Source organism: Perna viridis, chromosome 10 (genome assembly GCF_037379345.1).
Source record: "Perna viridis isolate PV_CMFRI_1.1 ecotype Kerala chromosome 10, ASM3737934v1, whole genome shotgun sequence".
NCBI lineage: Eukaryota > Metazoa > Mollusca > Bivalvia > Mytilida > Mytilidae > Perna > Perna viridis.
The window spans coordinates 17,155,763-17,177,638 of NC_142454.1; the positions used below are offsets into that span (position 1 = coordinate 17,155,763).

General features: G+C 32.0%; 2 protein-coding genes across 2 annotated transcripts in view; one reads left to right on the plus strand and one right to left on the minus strand.

Moving 5' to 3' along the window:
• Positions 1-21,876, minus strand: part of LOC148604761 (arginine--tRNA ligase, cytoplasmic-like) — a 128,567-nt gene that overhangs the window by 26,017 nt on the left and 80,674 nt on the right. Inside the window, exons 11-12 of the mRNA XM_088548341.1 lie at positions 1,799-1,904; positions 365-478 (exon numbers count right to left, since the gene is read on the minus strand). Coding sequence (XP_088404467.1) covers positions 365-478; positions 1,799-1,904 — 220 coding nt within the window. The remainder of the gene's footprint in view (positions 1-364; positions 479-1,798; positions 1,905-21,876) is intronic.
• LOC148604762 (uncharacterized) overlaps positions 17,656-21,876 on the plus strand; it is a 36,082-nt gene continuing 31,861 nt past the window's right edge. Inside the window, exon 1 of the mRNA XM_088548751.1 lies at positions 17,656-17,837. The gene's annotated coding sequence lies outside the window, so the exon portion shown is untranslated. The remainder of the gene's footprint in view (positions 17,838-21,876) is intronic.

The window sequence follows — 21,876 nt, forward strand, 5'->3', positions numbered from 1 at the left end:
CCATACATTTACACCCAAGTTCAGGTCTAGAAACCTAATTGTCTGTGAATACCAGATAGTGAAGCCAACAACATCAACAGCACTCCATAACATGAAAGCTATTTTTTCTTGATTGTATAAAAATGCTTTTCTATACATAAATGGTAACTCCTTCATGGTTTTTATACACATGCCCTCAGATCCTACAATTTCATAACAATCCTCCACTGGCCTTAAATAGAAGTTCAATAAGAACTCTATCATTAGATTTAAGTGCTAGTATTAACAAAATCAAAACCTGGAGACAGACTTAACAAAACTAATCACAAGTCAAATGTATTGTAAGATTGCTTTTACCTTGTTTTAGTACACACTCTCTACTAACCTTGTCAAATGAAAAAACATAATCATTGGTGCGGCTATGTGATAGATCAGCATATTTTATACACCCATAGGCCACATGCTCCTTAGCTGCATTAAATTGTTCTTTTGTCAATTCCTGCAAAACAAGCATAAAATATTTACAAAGATTTATCTGTTCAAGCCAAAGTTCATGGTCCTTCATGGTCCTGGAGATATTCTTTGTTTCATGGAATTTGAGGATTAGACCTTTAACAGGACAAAGTTATAAGCTAGAAAGAAATTATGTCACTGCTTTTTCCAATTTTTCAGTTTCATTATTGATTTATGATACCTTATTTTATTTGTTTTTGAATTCATAGATTTTTTTTTTAAATGTTAAATTATTTAAATCTTATCTTTTAATATTCTTAAAAAAAAAATACTATATTTGAATATCCTGGTTTGTTTGTATTGCACATAACATTAATGGATTTACAAAATACTGTGAAAGTACTATTGTTCATGGGGTACCAATTTTCATGATTTTCATGCGTAAACCAAACCATGAAATATGGTTCCCAACAAAAAGGTGAATTCCATTGATGTGTATACTGAAAAACTCAAAACCACAAATTCAAGAATCAATGAACTTGTATTTCTTCCTTAATCCACGAAAATTGGTAAGTCCTTTCACAGTAGACTACTCCATGCAGTAGACACCAATTTTGAAAATTAATTATGATGGAACAATTGAATCAATGAGATTCTTGCACCTTATTTCAAACTGTTTTTTGACCCGTGCAGGTCCGGGTGTCAAAAGAATAGGCCTGCAGCAGCGATAAGCTTGTCATAAAGGTGACTAAATAGTGCTCAAAACTCTAGCCAGGGGCTAGGGCACTCTGCTCACAGAGCAACTGAGTTGTGTGCCCCAGGTGGTGGAATGGGGTACCCCTGGTGTGTTACATGCTAGGGTTGTCAGGCTATAATACAGAAAACCTGACTGCAAACCATAGTGGTGCACCATGTTGGAAAAAATGCCACATTTCTCACACGTTAAAAATCCTACTGTAGTTTTCTGTTGAAGTAGGAACCATAGGGCTCCGCAACAGGAGGCTAAATTGCCCAACCCTACCCACCTCTCCCTATTTCCAGTGGCAATCAAAATTTCTCGACCCCATTACCCTTATGTCCCATCCCATTTTTCATTTCATCATCATTTCATGTTCATTTTATCAACCACTTCACGTTCATCGCCTGAATATAGCTGAAATATTGCTGCTAACCACAACAAACAAAATCATATTGTTTTGCCTGATATTTTTGTCATACAATTTTTACAAAAGATATATAAAGTGGGAACACCAATGGAAAAATGTACAATATTGCTGAATGGATGGACCCATGGATGGTAGAAAAAATATACCATTGCATTTTTGTTAACAAGATGAAACTATAAACTCTTAAATGATTTTTTTACCTTATTTCTTCCTTTCTCAATTAATTTTTGCTCAGCCCTTTTCAAACCCTCATCAAGTAGCTCAACAAGTCGTACTGTATCACCTGATCTTGTCTTAAACTTTTTCCTGGAAAATATAAACAAGATTTCCATAAAGTCAAAGGATAAAAATCGTAAAATTCCCGACATAAACAACTTTTGAAATCTTAGTATTACTATTCAATTAAGAAAAAACTAATCAGTCTTACTGATACTTCTTTTAGTGATTTTGAAGCATCATAAATGTAGTTTTGTTACGGTTTGTCTTCCTTTATAGGTTGAAGCTCTCATTACAATGAAACTTATCCAAATTGTAACCTCCCTTGGATTACAGAATTTGTCCACTTAAGTAGCACTCCAGTTAAGAATCATGCAAAATGTGATTTATGGTTGGAAAACCTACATAATATTTTTAAAAAAATTTATTTAAAATGTTATTGTAAACAGATATTAACATGTGGCTTTTCATACAACCCTTGTTCTTAAAAGATTGAAATTATATAGAATGTACTGCAAAAATCAAAATTAAGGGAGATAACTCTGTCAATGACACTAAAATACAATGGAAACTGTTGGATTTTCAATACACCTTTCATCACATAAACCTATAAAGCAACTTATTAACAAAAAGAAAAATGTGTAGCCTTTTTTGGATGTATCAAAATATTACAGAATTTCCAGATTCTTACAAAGACTGCTACTTAAGTATTCATATCTATTGTTTCACAAAGGTGTAATATGTAAGCTACTCAAAATCAATGTTAAAAGCATGAGATAATTTGGATTTCTGAAGAAATCAAAGAACAGAATAATACAGAGGGGAAGTAATCAAAATTCAATTGCCAACAAGAGAGAAAAAAAATCATAACCTTAAAGATAATTCAATCAGGCCACTTGAATAGCAGATCAACTAATCTAAATAGGAATTAATTGACAAATATTATTTCTTCTTCAATCCCATTTAGCTTTTCAACAGTATCAGATGTCTAAAACACACAAGCAGGTTTGGAAAATCTAATTATTTTCATATCAAACTTGTCAATTCAGCTTAATGTGTATAACAAACTTCAAAAGACAATCAGGAATTACTGTCACTTAGTGATAAGTGTTCATCTAAAAAAAGACAGAAGTATTTTATATGCATTCTGATTGTCAAAACAGATTGAACTGCTTCAAGTGTAAAGAACAAAAGGTCTCAGTATCGTATTAATTTTCCCATAGACCTCTACAGTGAAGTGCATATTTTTAGGATTTTTTAAAAAATATGTAAATTGATTCAATAAAACTTTCACTTATGTAGCATTTCTAAGGACATGTGAAAAAATAATTTCCTGCAAAGAAAATAGGGTGAGTCCACGAAGATTGGACAGAAAAGTAGTCTTGAACTATAAATAGCCATTTTCCCTACTTTCACTTTCGTTTTGCACTCACCTAACCAACCTTTTCAGTGGAACATTTTTATGATATTATGTTAGATTTTCTTTTAAAAAAGTTCTTCATCTTACAGTGTGATGTTTGCTCTATTTTTTAAGTCATTGTTCATGTCTTTTGACAAAACATTAGTTTGTAGAGAGGCAAAAAGAAAATGCACTATATTTTTATGGCATCCATGTTTTGACGTACACCCGCTCAGGGATATGCAATACGATACTGGTACCTATTACTAATAAACATTTCAATATAATCCTAAAAGTTGTTGTTTTTCTGCTAGAGTATTCATTTCCATACTGAAAATTCAGAATATCATTGCCCTGCTACAAACATGAGTTTTCTATTAAAATTCTTATATAGGTACCCTATTCCAGGCATAAGACTAATATCTCAATGTTAGCCAGAAAATATTACTTTTGATAAAAAGCTGCTGCATTAATCAAACTAAGCAACTTTGTGGTTTATTCTGACATGGTAGATACATAAGCTGTACTATGAGTTCCAAATCATTATTTAATCCCCACTTGTGAGTTCCATATATGGAAATATTAATATCCGAACCTCCTTTTTTGTCTTTAACTCAAGGGAGCCTCTTGTTTAAAGTAAAGTATAATGACCGGTACAACCAACTGTTTTAAACTATAGATATGGTCATTTCAATTATAATAAATCCAGAAAAAATTATACCAATATCATAGTTTTAAAAAAATATAGCTTTTCATATGCAGAAAATACAGATTTTAAGCCATTTTGGTACCCCAGGCAGATACAAATGGACCTCAATGTCACAGGAAAAGGACTTTTTCTTTAAAACAGATAGCTATGATGCAAGAAATATAGTTTACTGGTATAAATATTATAATAACAATTGTCTGCTTTAGATACTTTTTGAAAAAATTCAGTTTTTATATGAAAAAACACCATTATTTTTCTTGCCGCATTAGAATCTGTCCATTTGAACCACTAAAAAAAGTCCACTAAAAAATTGGCTGATGACTTTTGTGACATTTCTGTGTTTAAATCAACCACACAGTTATATGGCAACTCATTTTAGCTATTTATTTGAAAGAAAAACAAAAAATAAAAAAAATATTCATTTTTTCATATATAAGAGGCAATGTATGGAAAATGACTATTTTCAAGTCCTAACCACATACTTAAAATGTGTTGTAACTTGAAAACTATCCTTTATGCAGGAGTATTACTTGCTTTAGGTTACCTGAATATAGATATGCTCATCATAAATAGTCAAGATAATAATTTTATTGAACTGATATCCTACAAATTCATGAAAACAAAATGCATTTCCAAATTTGGCCAAGATTAACCATAAATGCAAAAAACCAGAGCTACCATAAAAAATCAGGTTCAAAAGTTGGCTAATTCATCTTAAAAGTGTTACCTGTATTGGGGTACTACTTTTTCTGCTGGTAAAGACCACTTGCTGAATACCCAACTTTACTTGAAAAACTGGCTTACTAGGTCTCAGTATCGTATTAATTTTCCCATAGACCTCTACAGTGAAGTGCATATTTTTAGGATTTTTTAAAAAATATGTAAATTGATTCAATAAAACTTTCACTTATGTAGCATTTCTAAGGACATGTGAAAAAATAATTTCCTGCAAAGAAAATAGGGTGAGTCCACGAAGATTGGACAGAAAAGTAGTCTTGAACTATAAATAGCCATTTTCCCTACTTTCACTTTCGTTTTGCACTCACCTAACCAACCTTTTCAGTGGAACATTTTTATGATATTATGTTAGATTTTCTTTTAAAAAAGTTCTTCATCTTACAGTGTGATGTTTGCTCTATTTTTTAAGTCATTGTTCATGTCTTTTGACAAAACATTAGTTTGTAGAGAGGCAAAAAGAAAATGCACTATATTTTTATGGCATCCATGTTTTGACGTACACCCGCTCAGGGATATGCAATACGATACTGGTACCAAAAATGGAATATCAGGTATAAGATATAAAATCATGACCTAAACAGCTATCATGGAATACACATTATAACTGGTAATATTTGGGAAACAATTTTTTTTAGATTTGGTGTCAAAATTTTTTTTTCTCCCTTAGTCTAATTTGTTGTACTCCAGAAAGTCTTTATTATCTGGAGGTACTCAATATGAACATGATTGGAATAATCCTTTTATGATTTCAATTTTTGTGATTCCTTAGTAACCATGAACTTAAGCAAAAAATTAGTTTGTCCCAAGAATTTCTAATCATATGATACTCTAACTCAGTTTAAATGCACACTATGGTATAATCTTGCAAAAAAATTTTTTATCAAAAGATTACAAGAAATTAAAATATCTGGTCAGAAAAAAAAACATAAATCATAATATGAGTCCATTTTACAGATAGATTTTCTGGTCTATGAGACCATTAGCTTTGAGTTAATCACATATGAAGCTTTAAAATGATCAGATTATTATAACATTGGTACATGGTACCTCTCTGTCAAAACTTATACCAATCAAATAAGAGAAAACTATATTAAATACAAAGTAAAGCATATTTTAACAAAATAAATCTATATCTTTTTGCAAAACTTGCAAATAAAAAAAACTGTCGTCATAAAGAAGGAATTTTCTCTAAAAAAATCATGGGATAAAACAATCACAACACTAACAATACAGAGAGCTTTAGAATTAACAGCAACCTCCAGAACAGGAAGTAAAAACTTAACAGCTCAGTCTGAAAATGAAAGATATAAAACAACCCATCATGACAAATCCCAATAAGTCAATGCTGGAAATAGATACAGCCCAGAAATGAATTCTGTCCAAAGATAGATGTCCAATTAGTCCACCTCATCTCCTGCTTTAATTATAGCCTTTATCCACTGCAAGTCTACTTATTGTGTCTATAGCCTTTCTGAACTGGTCAAAGTGCTACTTAATTAGGCTTAGCTATTGTTTTTGTGTTTTCAAGTGGGGGAAAAATGGTCAGGGATAAAAAAAAATATTTAACAGTTTCCACCGGAACGGTAATCACATATCTTATTGATTGATTTCTTGAATGTGGTTTAATACCCTATGGCAGATATTTCATGTATTTCTCAAATGAACTCTGCTTTTTACTAGATATTCTGATGTGCTGAGTTGAATTTTTATCCTAACTCTCAGAAGCAGCAGCCGACAAATAGGCAAGTTGCCACACTTGTTTACATTTTTCTGAGCCAACCAGTCATTACTGTATTCTATGACATGCATGCTTGGTTGAGAAGCATTTTTAAGTCTTAGATGTGACTTAGCCAGAGAACATACCCCTGAGGACCTCCCATGCCCACACCCACCAACAGATCAACAAGGCTGTATGATATATCTTCAGAAAACATTATCCATTTTACATGGGACAAAATAGACAATAGATATCATTCTGCATCTACAGTACCTTCGTAAAAAGTACTCTGCTGCTACTGGCTCTGGCACCACAAAAGTTAAAAAATGTTTAAGTCTGAGAATATTATCAACTTCCATGGTAACATCAATCAGTCTTTGAAATCAATGACGTCACAAACAGTTAAAAATTATCTAAGACTTGAGTAATTTAACAAGTTTTGTGACCCTGGCGTTGGTTTCACAAAAAGTCGTAAGTGTGAAACTGATCGTAAATCATGACGTCACAATGCTATTTAGTTTATGACGGCATTACTTACAATCAACTTTACACTTACGACTTTTTGTGAAATCAAGACCTGGGGTCTGGAATGTCGAACAAACATATGTAAGTCCTGTGTTTCAACTATTTTAATTAAGAAATAATTCACACAGACTATTTTATCATCATTTTACCACACGCTGGTCATTTATCTTGAGATTTTATTCTAAGAGATAGTGCAGGGTAAAATAAAGAAATCTATGGTAAAAACATGATAAAATGGAGTTCTTATTCTCATATATATAGTTTCTTTATGTTCATAAAAAGATCAGCCTACAAGTTGCATGAAATTGTGGAGCAAATTACTACAGTAAAATTGGGTAAATCTTCATCGGAATAAAGACTCCTGAAAGGTGTAACATACCAATTTTAGCGTGCTTGGTTTTCCATTGAATAATAATGGATGTTTAAATTATCGTTTCTATTGAAAAGTTAAGTGTTGGATTCATTCCATCAAAATGGACAGACTGACAGATGCCAACCATTACCATATTTCTTGCTTGCATCGGGAAGGTGCAAACTGATAGCCACACAAAAATATCTAAGAATAAAATCAGACTACAGCAAACATTTTCTAAGTTAACAAAATAATCATTTACCAAATATATTCTTAATAGGAATAAATTGCATTTTGTTTTTGATAGGGACTTTATCAAGGTGAGCCCAAAAGGGGGAGCCTTGATATTAACTGTGATGAAGTCACTATCTAAAACAACATAGTCAAATGTATTTTTATCAGCTTCTCCGAAAAGGGGATCCCTATGGGGGTAACTGGTGCATGCATATTGCAAACAAATCTGATAATTTCTTGTATCAAGTCAGTTCGCTGATCCAAGCATTATCAGCAAGAACACATCAAAAGAATTTTGCTCAAATTACTGATTGATTGATTGTTGGGGTTTAATGCCTGAGCAGCAATATTTCATCTATATGCCGAGGATGGACATGAAATTCAAATAACAAATTACTGATAAAATTCTATATGTACCAGACTTGATCTTATCCAATTGCAGAACAAACAGTTGGATTAATTACAAATGAAAGCTTTAAAATCTGATTACTAGACAGGAAATTGTAGACTCAAGAAGTAATTTTAATTATTTTTAGCTGGTCTCATTTGGTACCACATGATTATCATTTGGCTGAATAAAATATTTGCATATAAGCTGCTGCTATTTGTGTGTTTGATATTGTTCTAAAGCCACTTTGAAAACCAATGAGGAAGGGAGATAACTTGCTTCCTTTTTTTTTTAACTTTTATTGCCCTTAAAAAAAGTGCGAAAAGGCTTTTCCATCAATTGTTCATAGTCAGATGAAATGATCAAGGGAACTTTTTTAATTGACATCTAATTGGTAGGAGCACATTTATCAAATTCTTATATTAGTCCAAGATTCAAGCACATGTGGTGACTAATGAAATGTGATTTAAAACCTACTACCGTTACAATACAGAGTAATCAGTCTTTTGCTTACCAAATTAAGCCTTAAATTACTTAAACAGAAGTACATGTAATGACATCTCCCATGTCCTTGAGTATGAAGTAAATAACAAGGTTTCTAAATTTGTAAATGTACAGGAGGACCAATTCTTTGACTACCAAATTTAGCCTCAATAGCTGAAAAAAAAAAACATCTCAAGCAACAACAGTCGAGACAAAAATGAAATATTTTCCACTAAATTTTTCTGAATTTATTGAAGTTATATGATTCCATTATGTCTGAGCTGTGTATAGCCATCAAAAATAGAAAATTATACCATATTGCTCGACTAATGTTGTCCCAAGAGAGTGCAAGACCTAACAGCAAATAAACCTTCTAAATATCATTATAAATCAAATAGCCAAGAGTTTTCTAAATGAAACAAGACCAGATTCTCTCTGGTTCCGATACTTCAAAAAGGAAACATATTTCAATTTCCTTTTCACGTGGTATACTTTTACAGGATGTTGATATAAAGCAACAACCAAAATCGCTTACAACATATACTCCATCTATATGAAACCATTCACCAAATTTGAAATCATCCAATTGGAGCCAAGATAATTGTGAGGAAATTTGGAGGGACACAGGAAAGGTGAATGATTCCAATTTACATTGAGTGGGGGTATGATACTGTACTCTTGAGTAGGAAACTGTTTGTTCATTTGTTTTACAAATTGAGTACTTAATTTAAAATGCTTTAAAAATATTTTCACAAAAAAGAGCTGATCCAAAATTATAACCTCCTATATTTAGAAACAGATTTTCATTGATAAAATGCAGCTAGGTAAATTGTTAATTCACGAATGTACCAAGGAAACTTACCTTATTTTCCTGATGTTTTTTTATAAAGAATATGCAAGTTTACTTTCAATAATATGATTTGAAATGAAAGGATTCTCTTGCTGAAACAACATGATGTTTCACAATCTTAATTTTTCTCCTCTATAATTTCCTTCAAATTAGCAAAAGGCTATGAAAGAAAATCTTGTTGTTTAATATGGGCTACTTAGCAATTAATTATTACACTGGTATTTTTTTCCTGTAAATAAATAGTACAACACCCAGTTTGAAGAGCTTTATTTCATTGACATTTTCTAAGTAAGTTTCCTTATATATTTACAATTTGTCTTTATTTGCTCTATAACTCTGATGTAAGTAAAGACCTTTAATCTGCAAATATAATTTTACATTGTGATTAATGATCTTCCATGATGTATTTTCTGAATCAATTCTTTTCCACAACAACAAAAAAAACAAAACAATACATATATTAAAGACAACACAGCTGCATTCTTAAGAAAAACAATTGGAGGGATATAAGTATTGAATGATAGATCACATGTTCCTATTTCCAGTAACCTGTCACTACAATTCACTATAATTGCTCAGGTTTAGTTCAGTAAAGTGTTGACATCTTTGTACTAAATCTTGCTGCTTATTGTATTTAAAAGCAATAGAAACGATTGGTTGTTTGTAATTTGTAAGGCATACTTCCAGTTATAATCAATAAACATGAAAAAAAACCTTAGCCACATTCAGACAAGTGAAAATTTAGATGTGGTAGAAACATTGAAAGGGTAAAGGCCTAATGAAAATTGTAAAAATAAATTCAGAAAATGCTGAAATTTTTTATCTTGTATTCTTGGCAAACCTGAAAGATTTCCAAGATGCACATTTACAAGGAAGAATGGAAAGAAGACATCACTAGGACACATACAAAATGTAAAAACATTAATTCTATTCGCAGTTTTACATTGTATTACAAACCCTCTGTCAGTAAGTTTCGTCACTGGCAGAGGGATATAATGGAAAAACTATATTTAAAACCAGACAATTTCCTCTTCCTCTTTTATGATAATTGAAAACTACATATGTGCTTGTATGTTAAATCAAAACTTCCAGCCTGTAGTTATCTACAAAGACATTTTGATTGATGGTAGGGCTTCAGTTTTTTGAATATTTGATAACCAAAACAAACAAAATGGTTGACGAGTTCAAATTGATGAGGGTAATTCTCTAAGATTCATTATTGTAGGGACTAAGATTTGTTATTGTAGGGACTAAGATTCATTACTGTAGGGACTAAGATTCATTATTGTAGGGACTAAGATTTGTTACTGTAGGGACTAAGATTTGTTATTGTAGGGACTAAGATTCATTATTGTAGGGACTAAGATTCATTATTGTAGGGTATAAGATTTGTTATTGTAGGGACTAAGATTTGTTACTGTTCGGGACTAAGATTCATTATTGTAGGGACTAAGATTCATTATTGTAGGGACTAAGATTTGTTATTGTATGGACTAAGATTTGTTATTGTAGGGACTAAGATTTGTTACTGTAGGGACTAAGATTCATTATTGTAGGGACTAAGATTTGTTATTGTATGGACTAAGATTTGTTATTGTAGGGACTAAGATTCATTATTGTAGGGACTAAGATTTGTTACTGTAGGGACTAAGATTTGTTACTGTAGGGACTAAGATTCATTATTGTAGGGACTAAGATTCATTATTGTAGGGTATAAGATTTGTTATTGTAGGGACTAAGATTCATTATTGTAGGGTATAAGATTTGTTATTGTAGGGACTAAGATTCATTATTGTAGGGACTAAGATTTGTTATTGTATGGACTAAGATTTGTTATTGTAGGGACTAAGATTTGTTACTGTAGGGACTAAGATTCATTATTGTAGGGACTAAGATTTGTTATTGTATGGACTAAGATTTGTTATTGTAGGGACTAAGATTCATTATTGTAGGGACTAAGATTTGTTACTGTAGGGACTAAGATTTGTTACTGTAGGGACTAAGATTCATTATTGTAGGGACTAAGATTCATTATTGTAGGGACTAAGATTTGTTATTGTATGGACTAAGATTCATTATTGTATGGACTAAGATTCATTATTGTAGGGACTAAGATTTGTTATTGTAGGGACTAAGATTTGTTATTGTAGGGACTAAGATTCATTATTGTATGGACTAAGATTTGTTATTGTATGGACTAAGATTCATTATTGTATGGACTAAGATTTGTTATTGTAGGGACTAAGATTCATTATTGTAGGGACTAAGATTCATTATTGTAGGGACTAAGATTTGTTATTGTATGGACTAAGATTCATTATTGTATGGACTAAGATTCATTATTGTATGGACTAAGATTTGTTATTGTTCTACTGTTGTTGTAGCTGATATTGTTCTTACTTTACATCTGAGTTACAGCTCATACAGTAATAATGTTCAATGAATAGATTTGGTCTTTGATTGATTTAGTAACTATCACCTGACCTGCTTTATTAGGTAGTTGATTGGACAATTGTGAAAGAGTTTTCTATCAATATCTATTGAACTTTAAACTTATTCTAAACTGTCCAGTCAAACAGTTCTTAAAGAGAAGAACAACTCAATCATTGTATATCACTGCAGCATAGAATCTTATTTTGAGATTAAAATATGTCAAATTTCATATCAACAAATACAAGCTAACATAATGAGTATAAAATCATATTCTGGAATTATACAAAATAAATATCATATGACGAGTACAAGGTTGTCTATTTAAGGAGTTTATCATACAGAGCCAATGGAATATTTATAGTTAGATTTGCATATTTACAGATCTAGAAAATGATAAAATACAATGCTATGCAACATTATAGCCAAGAACATCATGAGAAATGACTCTAAGATTATGGACCCATTATAAAAACCAAGCCTGTCGTAATTTTTCTCCCTAAATCCTACTTTAAAATAGCATTAGATGCAATATATTCCTTAGCTTAGTAGTTCCATGACATTTTCCATTAAGGATCATTAAAAGCAATAGGAGCCTATGCAGGATAGTTTATCATGAAACTCCCACTTTAAACAGGAACTGCTAACATGAAATAAGTGCATCTATACCAATGTAAAAGAATGGTTGTAAAACAAATGGATATAAGGTTTGTAAGTAATAAAAGAAAGTGCTAAAACAATAAATACTCTTTATTTCCTGGGTCCTTATCACACAATAATGCCCTCTACTAAACACAATATTTGCTTATGTAAAGAGCATTATCAATCAATAAATTAACTGCCTTTGCATAGTGATATTGCCCTCAATTCAGGCAATATCCCTGTCCAGTGGGCGATTAATTTATCATGATAATGCCCTCTATCTAAGCAACTTTTGTTTAAGAGTTTCCTTCTTAAAACTCTTCACTGGTCTTGTTAACTCATAAATCTGCCAGAAAAATTATAAGTTTCCGAAATATACTAAAAGAACTCCTCCAGCAAACATTTTCTGGTAAGTTGACTTTGAAAGTCACTTTCTATACACAATTGATTCTAATATCACAGGAAACAAGATTAACATGTCAACGACTTGACTTTTTGACACTGTGAAGCCACTTTATTGATCAAAAATCTAAAATTACTGTATTATATCCTTGACAATAACGTCAAGCACCAGGGGGAAGCCTTTAATTTACGATTATTCAGTCTTTGGTCATCTGTCATGGCTCTTGATTGTTTGTCAAGAAACTTCAATAAGTATGGACAAATCTCATGGGGCTTTCTGATTCTTACTTCAAACTGGATTATTCTTTTTTCTTAATGAGTGACTTCAGATCTTCATTACCATACAATGTTTATTTCTTGTAATTAAGTTCAGAGTCAGTTGTTGACATGTAAATGGGTTGTTGAACAGTTATGTTAATGCCAAACTCTCATGACTTCAGTATTTTGAGAACATCTGCGGCTTAACAAGTTTAAAAGTAAAAAAATGCTTGTGACAATTCCATAAAAAAACTCCTAATAATATGCTTCCTGTTTGATACTAAATATTTGACATGCAGTAGGTTTCTGAAAAAAATGAAAATGGTCAAAGATTTCTTTTTTAAAGTTAAACCAGACATTTACTCATTATGAATGAATGTTCCAATAACAAAATTCTATACACAGATAGGGCAAATCAAAGAATCAAGGATACAAATTTTGTTTAATCTAACAAAGTTAAATTTTTAAAAATGATATATGTAGATGAAATTAAAAAAAAATGAACACTATCATTTGTGTGCTGTAGCAGAAATTCTCTTTGATACAGTATTGTTCACTCATTAACTTGTAAAATACCCAAGATATGCATCGAAGTTGTATCAAACCAATATTAAAGGAAAGTTATGGAAAGAAGTGAATGTTAAGGAAATTCCAGGTAATTTGTAGTTCTTTCTAGTTTCAAAGCACATGTTTTAAAGCTAACAACATAAATGTGTAATTATTGAACTAAAAAAAAAACAACTTTGAAAGGACTATGTATATTAAGGTCCATATTTGGTCCCCTGCTTGACTAGAAATTAGATATTTTTTTTTCAGTTATTAAGAATGTTAAAAGTAATGGTTTACCATATTCAACCATATTTATAAGCATACTGAATATATGATATCTGAAATTAGGAAATCTGCAAATTTCTATTTAATAATCTTAAATTTGGCACTTTTTGAAACATTTTTGCAGTTTTTGAGTGCCTCTGCCAACTTGACCAAAAATTATTGTTCATGATTTCTAAATAGTGTTTTTGATAAGAGTCCAAACAAGTCAAGATATTCCTGTGTCATGTTGGTGGAGACTTTTGAAAATAACAATATCAGCATTAAAAATTGGCATTTTCCCCAATTTATTGTTTTCGGCAGATTTTAGGCTTCCATAAAACTGACAATTGATGTAATTATGAAATTTTACAACAATTTTATAACAATTCAATCATCCATTAAAAGTGCATATCACATTTATGTCATTCACTTCAAACTTATTTTTTCTTAAAATGGGGAGGGGGGGCAATTATGGCTCTTATGGTACCTTATCTTTTTCTCATTAGTACAAATACATGTATGGCATGAATAACTCTACTTAACTAAATCTGGAATCTTTTCCCAATTAATAGTTTAATTAAGGAAATTGCCATCCTTGGAAAATCCAAAAATATTCTTCTCTCAAGGAATAATCCACTGATGTTATTTGAAAGCCAAGTAATAATTAATAGCCTGGGATGATAAGGGTTTCCAAACATGCCATTCCTATCTCAGACTTATATATACTACAAAAGAATATATTACTAATACTTCTAAATTCATAAATACCATGCAAATAATGCAAATCTGGATATTCAAAAGAAGTTCAAGAAATTCTTAGACTTGTACACTAAACATGTAGCATGCTTTAATTAATGACCAAGAAAAAATGGAATATTGAAAAATTTGGTGCAGATTTTATTGAATTATTGATCATGGTAGTAAATGAACAAAGTTACTTAGTATTTGTATCCATCCAGAAGCTGTTCCTAAATCACACAGGTTAGGCTTGATAAATCATCCTTACCAAAACTGACAACTAGTTCCATACCATAGTTGATAGTACAGAGAAGTGATAGTATACATATGATTCAGCAGAACACTCACATGTAAAGTCTTCCTTACCCAAACTGACAACCAGTTCCATACCACAGTTGATAGAACAGAGATAGTATACATATGATTCAGCAGAACACTTACATGTAAAGTCTTCCTTACCAAATCTGACAACTAATTATAGAGGACAAAGTCCTCATAATGGTAATCAATTCAAATTTAACCTTTGACCTTAGAAGCACTGAAAGCTTGTAATACCCAAAGGTGAATCAAAGCAAGAATCTATTTCAGTTTTGTATCTTAAACAACAATAAATGGTTATACAGTACCAATCTGTGCAACAAAAATTGTGATCGGTCATCGATCACCAATTAGTTTCCGACCAGTCACTGATCCATCAAACCGTTTTATTAGACCAGTGATCGCATCATGTGACCACAGAGCGGTCAATATATTTTACAGATTCCGTTGTTTTATTTATCAATTTCACACATATCTATATAATGCAATAGTTTTAAACATTAATTTATATCATCCGTCATTTAACACAACAAAACTGCGATCAGATGGGTCAACGTTCATCAGTTATCGATCCGTCAGCGATCAATCAATCAGCAGTCAATGGTCCATCAAACCATTGCACAGATCGGTTCAGGGACTGTAGTTCATGTTTTAAAATTTTATCAAATGATGTAGAAAATGAATCCTAGTTAATGTGAAACTGTAAAAGGCATGAGATCTGTTATTATTAAAATTAATAAAAATAAAAAAAATAAATAATAAAAAAAAATATTAAAATTAAAAAAAAATAAATACATTTAACTTCATCCTTCTACGGGTTACACCTGCCTCATATTAATGTCTACTCCATTAAAATTACCCATAAAGTGATGAACATAGTGATCCATAAAGTGATGAACATAGTGATCTATAAAGTGATGAACATAGTGTTGGCAATGTGTTTCTGTACCTTGGTGCAGAGCAGTAGATTATAGATGACCAAATTCACATTCATTTCACTTCCGAAAAAAGTTCTTCAATTATATCAAGGTCAAGTAGGGTCAACAGGCATAAGATTGGGAGCCAAGGAAAAAGAAGCTTGATTTGATTATTTTGAAGAATTTTTAAATGATACATATATCATAGCAGCTTTTCAGATATTTTTGTTTGAAGATACATTTCCATATAATTATTATTATTCTTGAAGCGTTCATACTTTTTTTAAGATTGAGTATAAAACTGTAAACAAGTCTCCAAAAAATTCCACATAAATAGACAATGTGAAAATAATCTGAATTGCCAAACCTCATTCCTGGTCAGCGTCAACATTTCACATGTGAAAGTCACCTAAAGTTCCAAACCTCATTCCTGGTAAGTGTCAACACTTCACATGTTTAATTTCATGCAACAAAAAGGAAATAGTTGTGCTTCATTCAATTGTGTGTATAGCTTTGGGTGTTTAATTTCAAGCAACATGTGACTTTGCAAGAAGCATAACTCATTTCAGAACAATAATTTAGGTGTCATATTCCATGTAACACCAAAAAAAACCAAACAATGAGACTTTACAATTCAGATAAATTAACTGAGGCACTGATGTCTTCAGGACATATCTTATTCTTCTCACACATCTTCACAGCACTCTAATCACACTGTAATCACTAGCTAAGGGTGTTTATTATAAATCAATGAAGCTTCTAATTGTGTTTATCTAGTAAGAACACCTGTATCTCCCAAGTCTCTGTCTTAACACAATATATTGATAAACCAATGAAGAACTTCAAGTACCTATTACTGAAACAAGCCAGTATTTATAGAAGGTTGAACTGGAACAGACATGATGGGTATGCTGCTTTAACTTAAACAATTGAATCCAGATTTGATAAAAAGTTATCATGACACAGGTGCAATGTAAGAAGCACCAGATAATTTTAATAAAGGTATTATGAACAGACAAAGAGAGAAAATATGTATTACCCACCACTTTGACACTGTGATTTGAACAAAGGACTATTATAACTAAGGAATAAATACAAACTTTTATATATCATTTACCTAGGTAACGTGATTTATGATTTCATAAAAATGCATTCAAATTTAAATTCAAAATGCATCCATGGGCAGTTAAATTCGTCAAAAACCTCATTTTAATAACATTCTAATGAAAAAATGTCCAAACACATCCAGTGAGACTGAAATCAAATAGCAGTCATTTCAAATGAAAAAAAAAAACTTATATTGTCAGATCAGTTGATTTTTGACATTATGACATTAAGTGTAATGATTTAACTTGTATTAACTGATGTATTTATATTCTACCTTTGGAACAAAGTAACTGCTACAAGTAGTTGCAGAGAAAACTATTATGAAAAAAAAGTTACACAGAAGTATGAGGGTATAGCAGTTTTCCTTCTCCTTTTGGACCTGCAGGTCACTTAGGAATTCTGAACCATTTTATATCAGTTGAACAATGAGAGAAAGGCGATGCAAAATGTACAATCCATTTGACTTGGTGAACAATACCATACACTCAGTACCTTCATAATCAATAAGTCTCCAAATAACTCATAGGGGGTAACTATATGCCAAGTTTTGTCAAATCTGTAGAAGGTTGTGGATTTAAGAGTGGTTAAAGAGAAACAAAGCAGAATTTCTACATCATTTCTGTTGGTCAGAGGATACAACAAATCTCAGTACATTACATCTTTTACTTCCATTATTCTATAGTAATCATTATCAACAGTACAGTTCTTAAGGTCATAACAAATCAACAGAAGATAATATGAATGTTTCTAATTGCTTCCAAAACATATCATCAAGTTCTAGACTCTCCTTGACGGAGTCATGCAATATTCTTTCACAAAATCAATAGCCAAATAATGGGATACACATTTAACAGAGATGATGAGGGGAATCTAAATCTCCCAATAATGATCTTTATCCTAATGGGTTTATAAGTGATAGATATGGAGCACCTGTCAATCAAAGCTAACCATATCTACATTCTAACTCCTGCACCTTGATCTGTATGTTAATATCATAATTAAGGTAAGAATTTTCTATAATTGTTATAAACTGATATGCTAATTTAATTTACTTGTTTGTAATGTTCTATTCTTCTTAAATATACTTTGAAGATAATTTAAATTATTTTTGGTGGGTCAACATTTTGTTTGTAAAACTTTGAAATAGTGGATTTCATCAATTTTGTAATTATAAGTTTGCAATGGAAATTTTATATTTCTTTGGGAATCTGGTTTCACTGAACAATTCACAAAAATTGGTTACTAATGAAAAAAAGTTCTTCTATGGCAATTATTTGTCAACCTATATCTGCCTCCATGCAAATAAGAATATAAATACATGTATTAAAAAGTACATGCAATTTTCAAATTATAGAATCTATAGATGTCTTTTTCACTTTTAAAAACATTCAGCCATTTAAAGTCTTGTATGGACCACCCAATACTTTGAGTACACACTAGCATTGTTCTATGCAATTTCTGGACCACTCAAGAGCACACTGACATTAATAAACTGAGCAAAAAATACATAGACCTTCCATTGTCATTTCACTAGTAAGAGGCCAAGACCAAAAGTTTTCATCGATCTTTGTTGAAATATATTTCTGTTTCATGTAACATGTCACCATGCCCACACGGCCATCAGTCTGTCACCATGTCTATCAGGACCTTCATCTGTCACCACATATCCACATGGCCATCAGTCTTTCACCATTTCCAACTGGTCTTCAGTCTCTCATCATATGTCCCTATGTCCTTCAGTATGTCACCATGTCTACCACCACATGTCCACACATCCATCTGTCTGTCACCATATTCACATGGCCTTCAGTCTGCCACCACAAGTCCACTTGGCCATCAGTTTGTCACCATGTTCTCATGGACCCCAGTCTGTCACCACATGTCCTTATGGCAATCAGTTTTACACCATGTCCACATGGTCCTCAATCTGTCATAACATGTCTACATGGCTCTTAGTCTGTCAACACAAGTCCACATGGCCATCAATTTGTCACCATGTCCACAAGGTCCTAAGTCTGTCAACACATGTCCATACAGCCATCAGTCTTGTCACCATGTCCACATAACCATTAGTCTGTCACCATGTCCAAATGGCCATCTCACTTAGTCTGTACCATGTCCACCTAGCCATCAGTCTGTCAGCATGTCCACCTGGCCATCAGTCTTTCACTATTTCCAGGTGGCATGGCAATCATACAAACGAGTGACAGAACTTTTGTCAGAGACTTGTCAGGGAAGATAATCTAACTTATGTGTTTACATGTTGTTGCACTGTAATAGTATATTATTACTTTGCTCAGTAGTTCTAGTCTGTATCAGGATGCAATAATGTTCACTCTTTTTTTTAATTTTAAAAACAACAACAAACAAACACTCAAACCCTTGATACTTGATAGTTAATTTCAAAAGATTTAAAGATTTACAAGGAATACATTTGCACAACAACCAATGAGGAGATAGGATGAGATGACTGGTTTAAAACCATCAAAGAAATATAAGAACAGTTCTTAAGAATATCAGAGTTACAAGTAACAAGGTATAAGGCAGATCAAAGAACTCATTTATTTTTTGGTGATTTCATGGATAATTTAAAAGTAATAATGATAAGATGAACAGATTGTGGTAAATTATTATCTAATTACGTGTTTATTTACATCCATCCTATATGTGTAGGAATAAACAAGTTTAAAAACAATCTTTCATCTCGTATTCTGACATTTAGCTGATTAATTCTTTATCAACATGGTAAATGGTTTTAAAATTCATACACTGTGCAAATTTAGTTTTGGGCCAGCATTGACATTTACAAGATTTTCCTGTAAATGTTAAGAAAATCAGCAACGTTTGTCATCATGAACTTGTGGATTGTTATGGTGTATCCATCTGCACCATGAAAACTGCTTTATTCAATGGGTCATAGTTTTTCTTTCCTCGTTTGTCTACCCTGGACTTGACTTTTTATGAGCAACTCGGCAGGTGTTTCTAGAAAAGCAAAGGACACTTACCCTACCGGTGCACCTGGTCCATGCTCCCAGTTTTTAGTGGAGTCCAAGTTGCCCATTTGCTTTTGTTACTTTGTATGTATGATTTTAGTTACTTTGTGTTCTTTGTTGTGTGTGTCTGTTTTCCATGTCTGGTCTTTGTCCCTGGATTACATTCTTTTGATTACTGCTATAACCTTGGTTCCCTTGATTTCTCTTTCTATCAAACATATCATATGAACTACCAACAGAAGAGGCTATGAGGCTAAGTTGCACGATAATTTAAGAAACAAAGAGAAGATATTGTTGAATAATGTGGTTTTAGACTTAAAATGCACAGGACTCAACAAGATGTTAACTCTCCTAATTACTCCCACAAAATCAAAGAAAAATTTGGAATCTCCCACATAAAACTGTAAGATTTGTGGAAGATTTTAGTTAAAGTTACTATATTTTCTATGAAAAATACTAAATAATTGAATTTTTTACATAAAAAAATGCTTTTATATATATTTTTCTCACATGAGACGGTGTCAATGAGGGAGAATCTCTCACATGAGACAGAGTCAATGACGTAGAATCTCTCACGTGAGACAGTGTCAATGAGGTAGAATCTCCCACATGAGATAGTATCAATGGGGGAGAATCTCTCACATGAGACACTGTCAATGGGGGAGAATCTCTCACATGAGATAGTATCAATGGGGGAGAATCTCCCATATGAGATAGTATCAATGGGGGAGAATCTCCCACATGAGACAGTGTCAATGGAGGAGAATCTCTCAAATGAGACAGTGTCAATGGGGAGAATCTCCCACATGAGATAGTATCAATGGGGGAGATTCTATAACATGAACTATTCCAAAGGTTAACAGGTATAACTTAATTGATGCACTGCCATGTTGTAAAGGGTGATGTCTTGACCAAAGAGAATATTTACTTTTTCCAATAAGAATAGGATTCTAGTTTGTAAGACAGTTTAGAACATTATGGACTTTAAAGTCATACTTTGAAATGCCATAATTAACATAATGAGAGTACGCCACAACGGAAACATGATTTTAGCGGAAATCAAAAGAATGCAATCCAGGGACAAAGACCAGACAGGAAAATATTGGATGTTCATATTAGAATGTTGGAACCTTTTGGAAGGGCTTAAAAGCACAATCCACACCTAATGCTGTCCAGGGCAAATTTATCCTGAATACAAAAGACAAGGACATTTACCTTTATACTTGTACTTTATATGTGTACTTTATACAACATCATCAACTAACAACATTACCAAGTAATGTTAAGAACATGAAAAAAAGAAAAACCCTGTTATAACCGATATGATATGTCTCACTTAAAATCCCTCATGATCATGTTCACTTGTTATCATCACTTATGCCAGACATTTGTTACTCCAACCCAAGTCACATCTTCTGTAAAGATAAACCACAAGAGACCAGAGTTTTCGCCTATATGTGCTAGACATTAGAAATTCTATCCTTTGTTATTTCCTGTACATCAAACCTCCGGGAATCGTCAGTTTTTCCACTATTTAAGGATGTTAGGGTTGTAAAAGATAACACAATCCGATCTTCATTTGTAGTAAATGTACTGCAAGTTTTTTTATTAATCGATATGAAACCTCTCAATTTACAAAAACACATTCATCAGCTATCTTTGCTTTGTGAGTAATGTTTGAGAAAAATAAGTAGAATATTCTGAATTTCTTGTAAATGGATATTAAGCAGTAGTCTTTGTAAAAATCATACAAATTCTGTAAAATGTGATACACCCAAAAAAAGTCTATATACATTTTTATTTTTGTTTTTTAAGTTACTTTATAGATCTATGAAATGTATAAGAATTCATTCCAATCTGTTTACTCTTGGGAGATATTCCACATTGAAAATCCAACAGTTTCTATTGTATTTTCATGTTGTTTACTGAGTTATCTCTCTTAATTTTCAATTCTACAGTACATTCTATGTAATTTTTCTCTCCTAAGAACACGGGTTATATGAAAAGCCACATGTTAATTTCTATTTACTATAACATTTCAAACAAAAT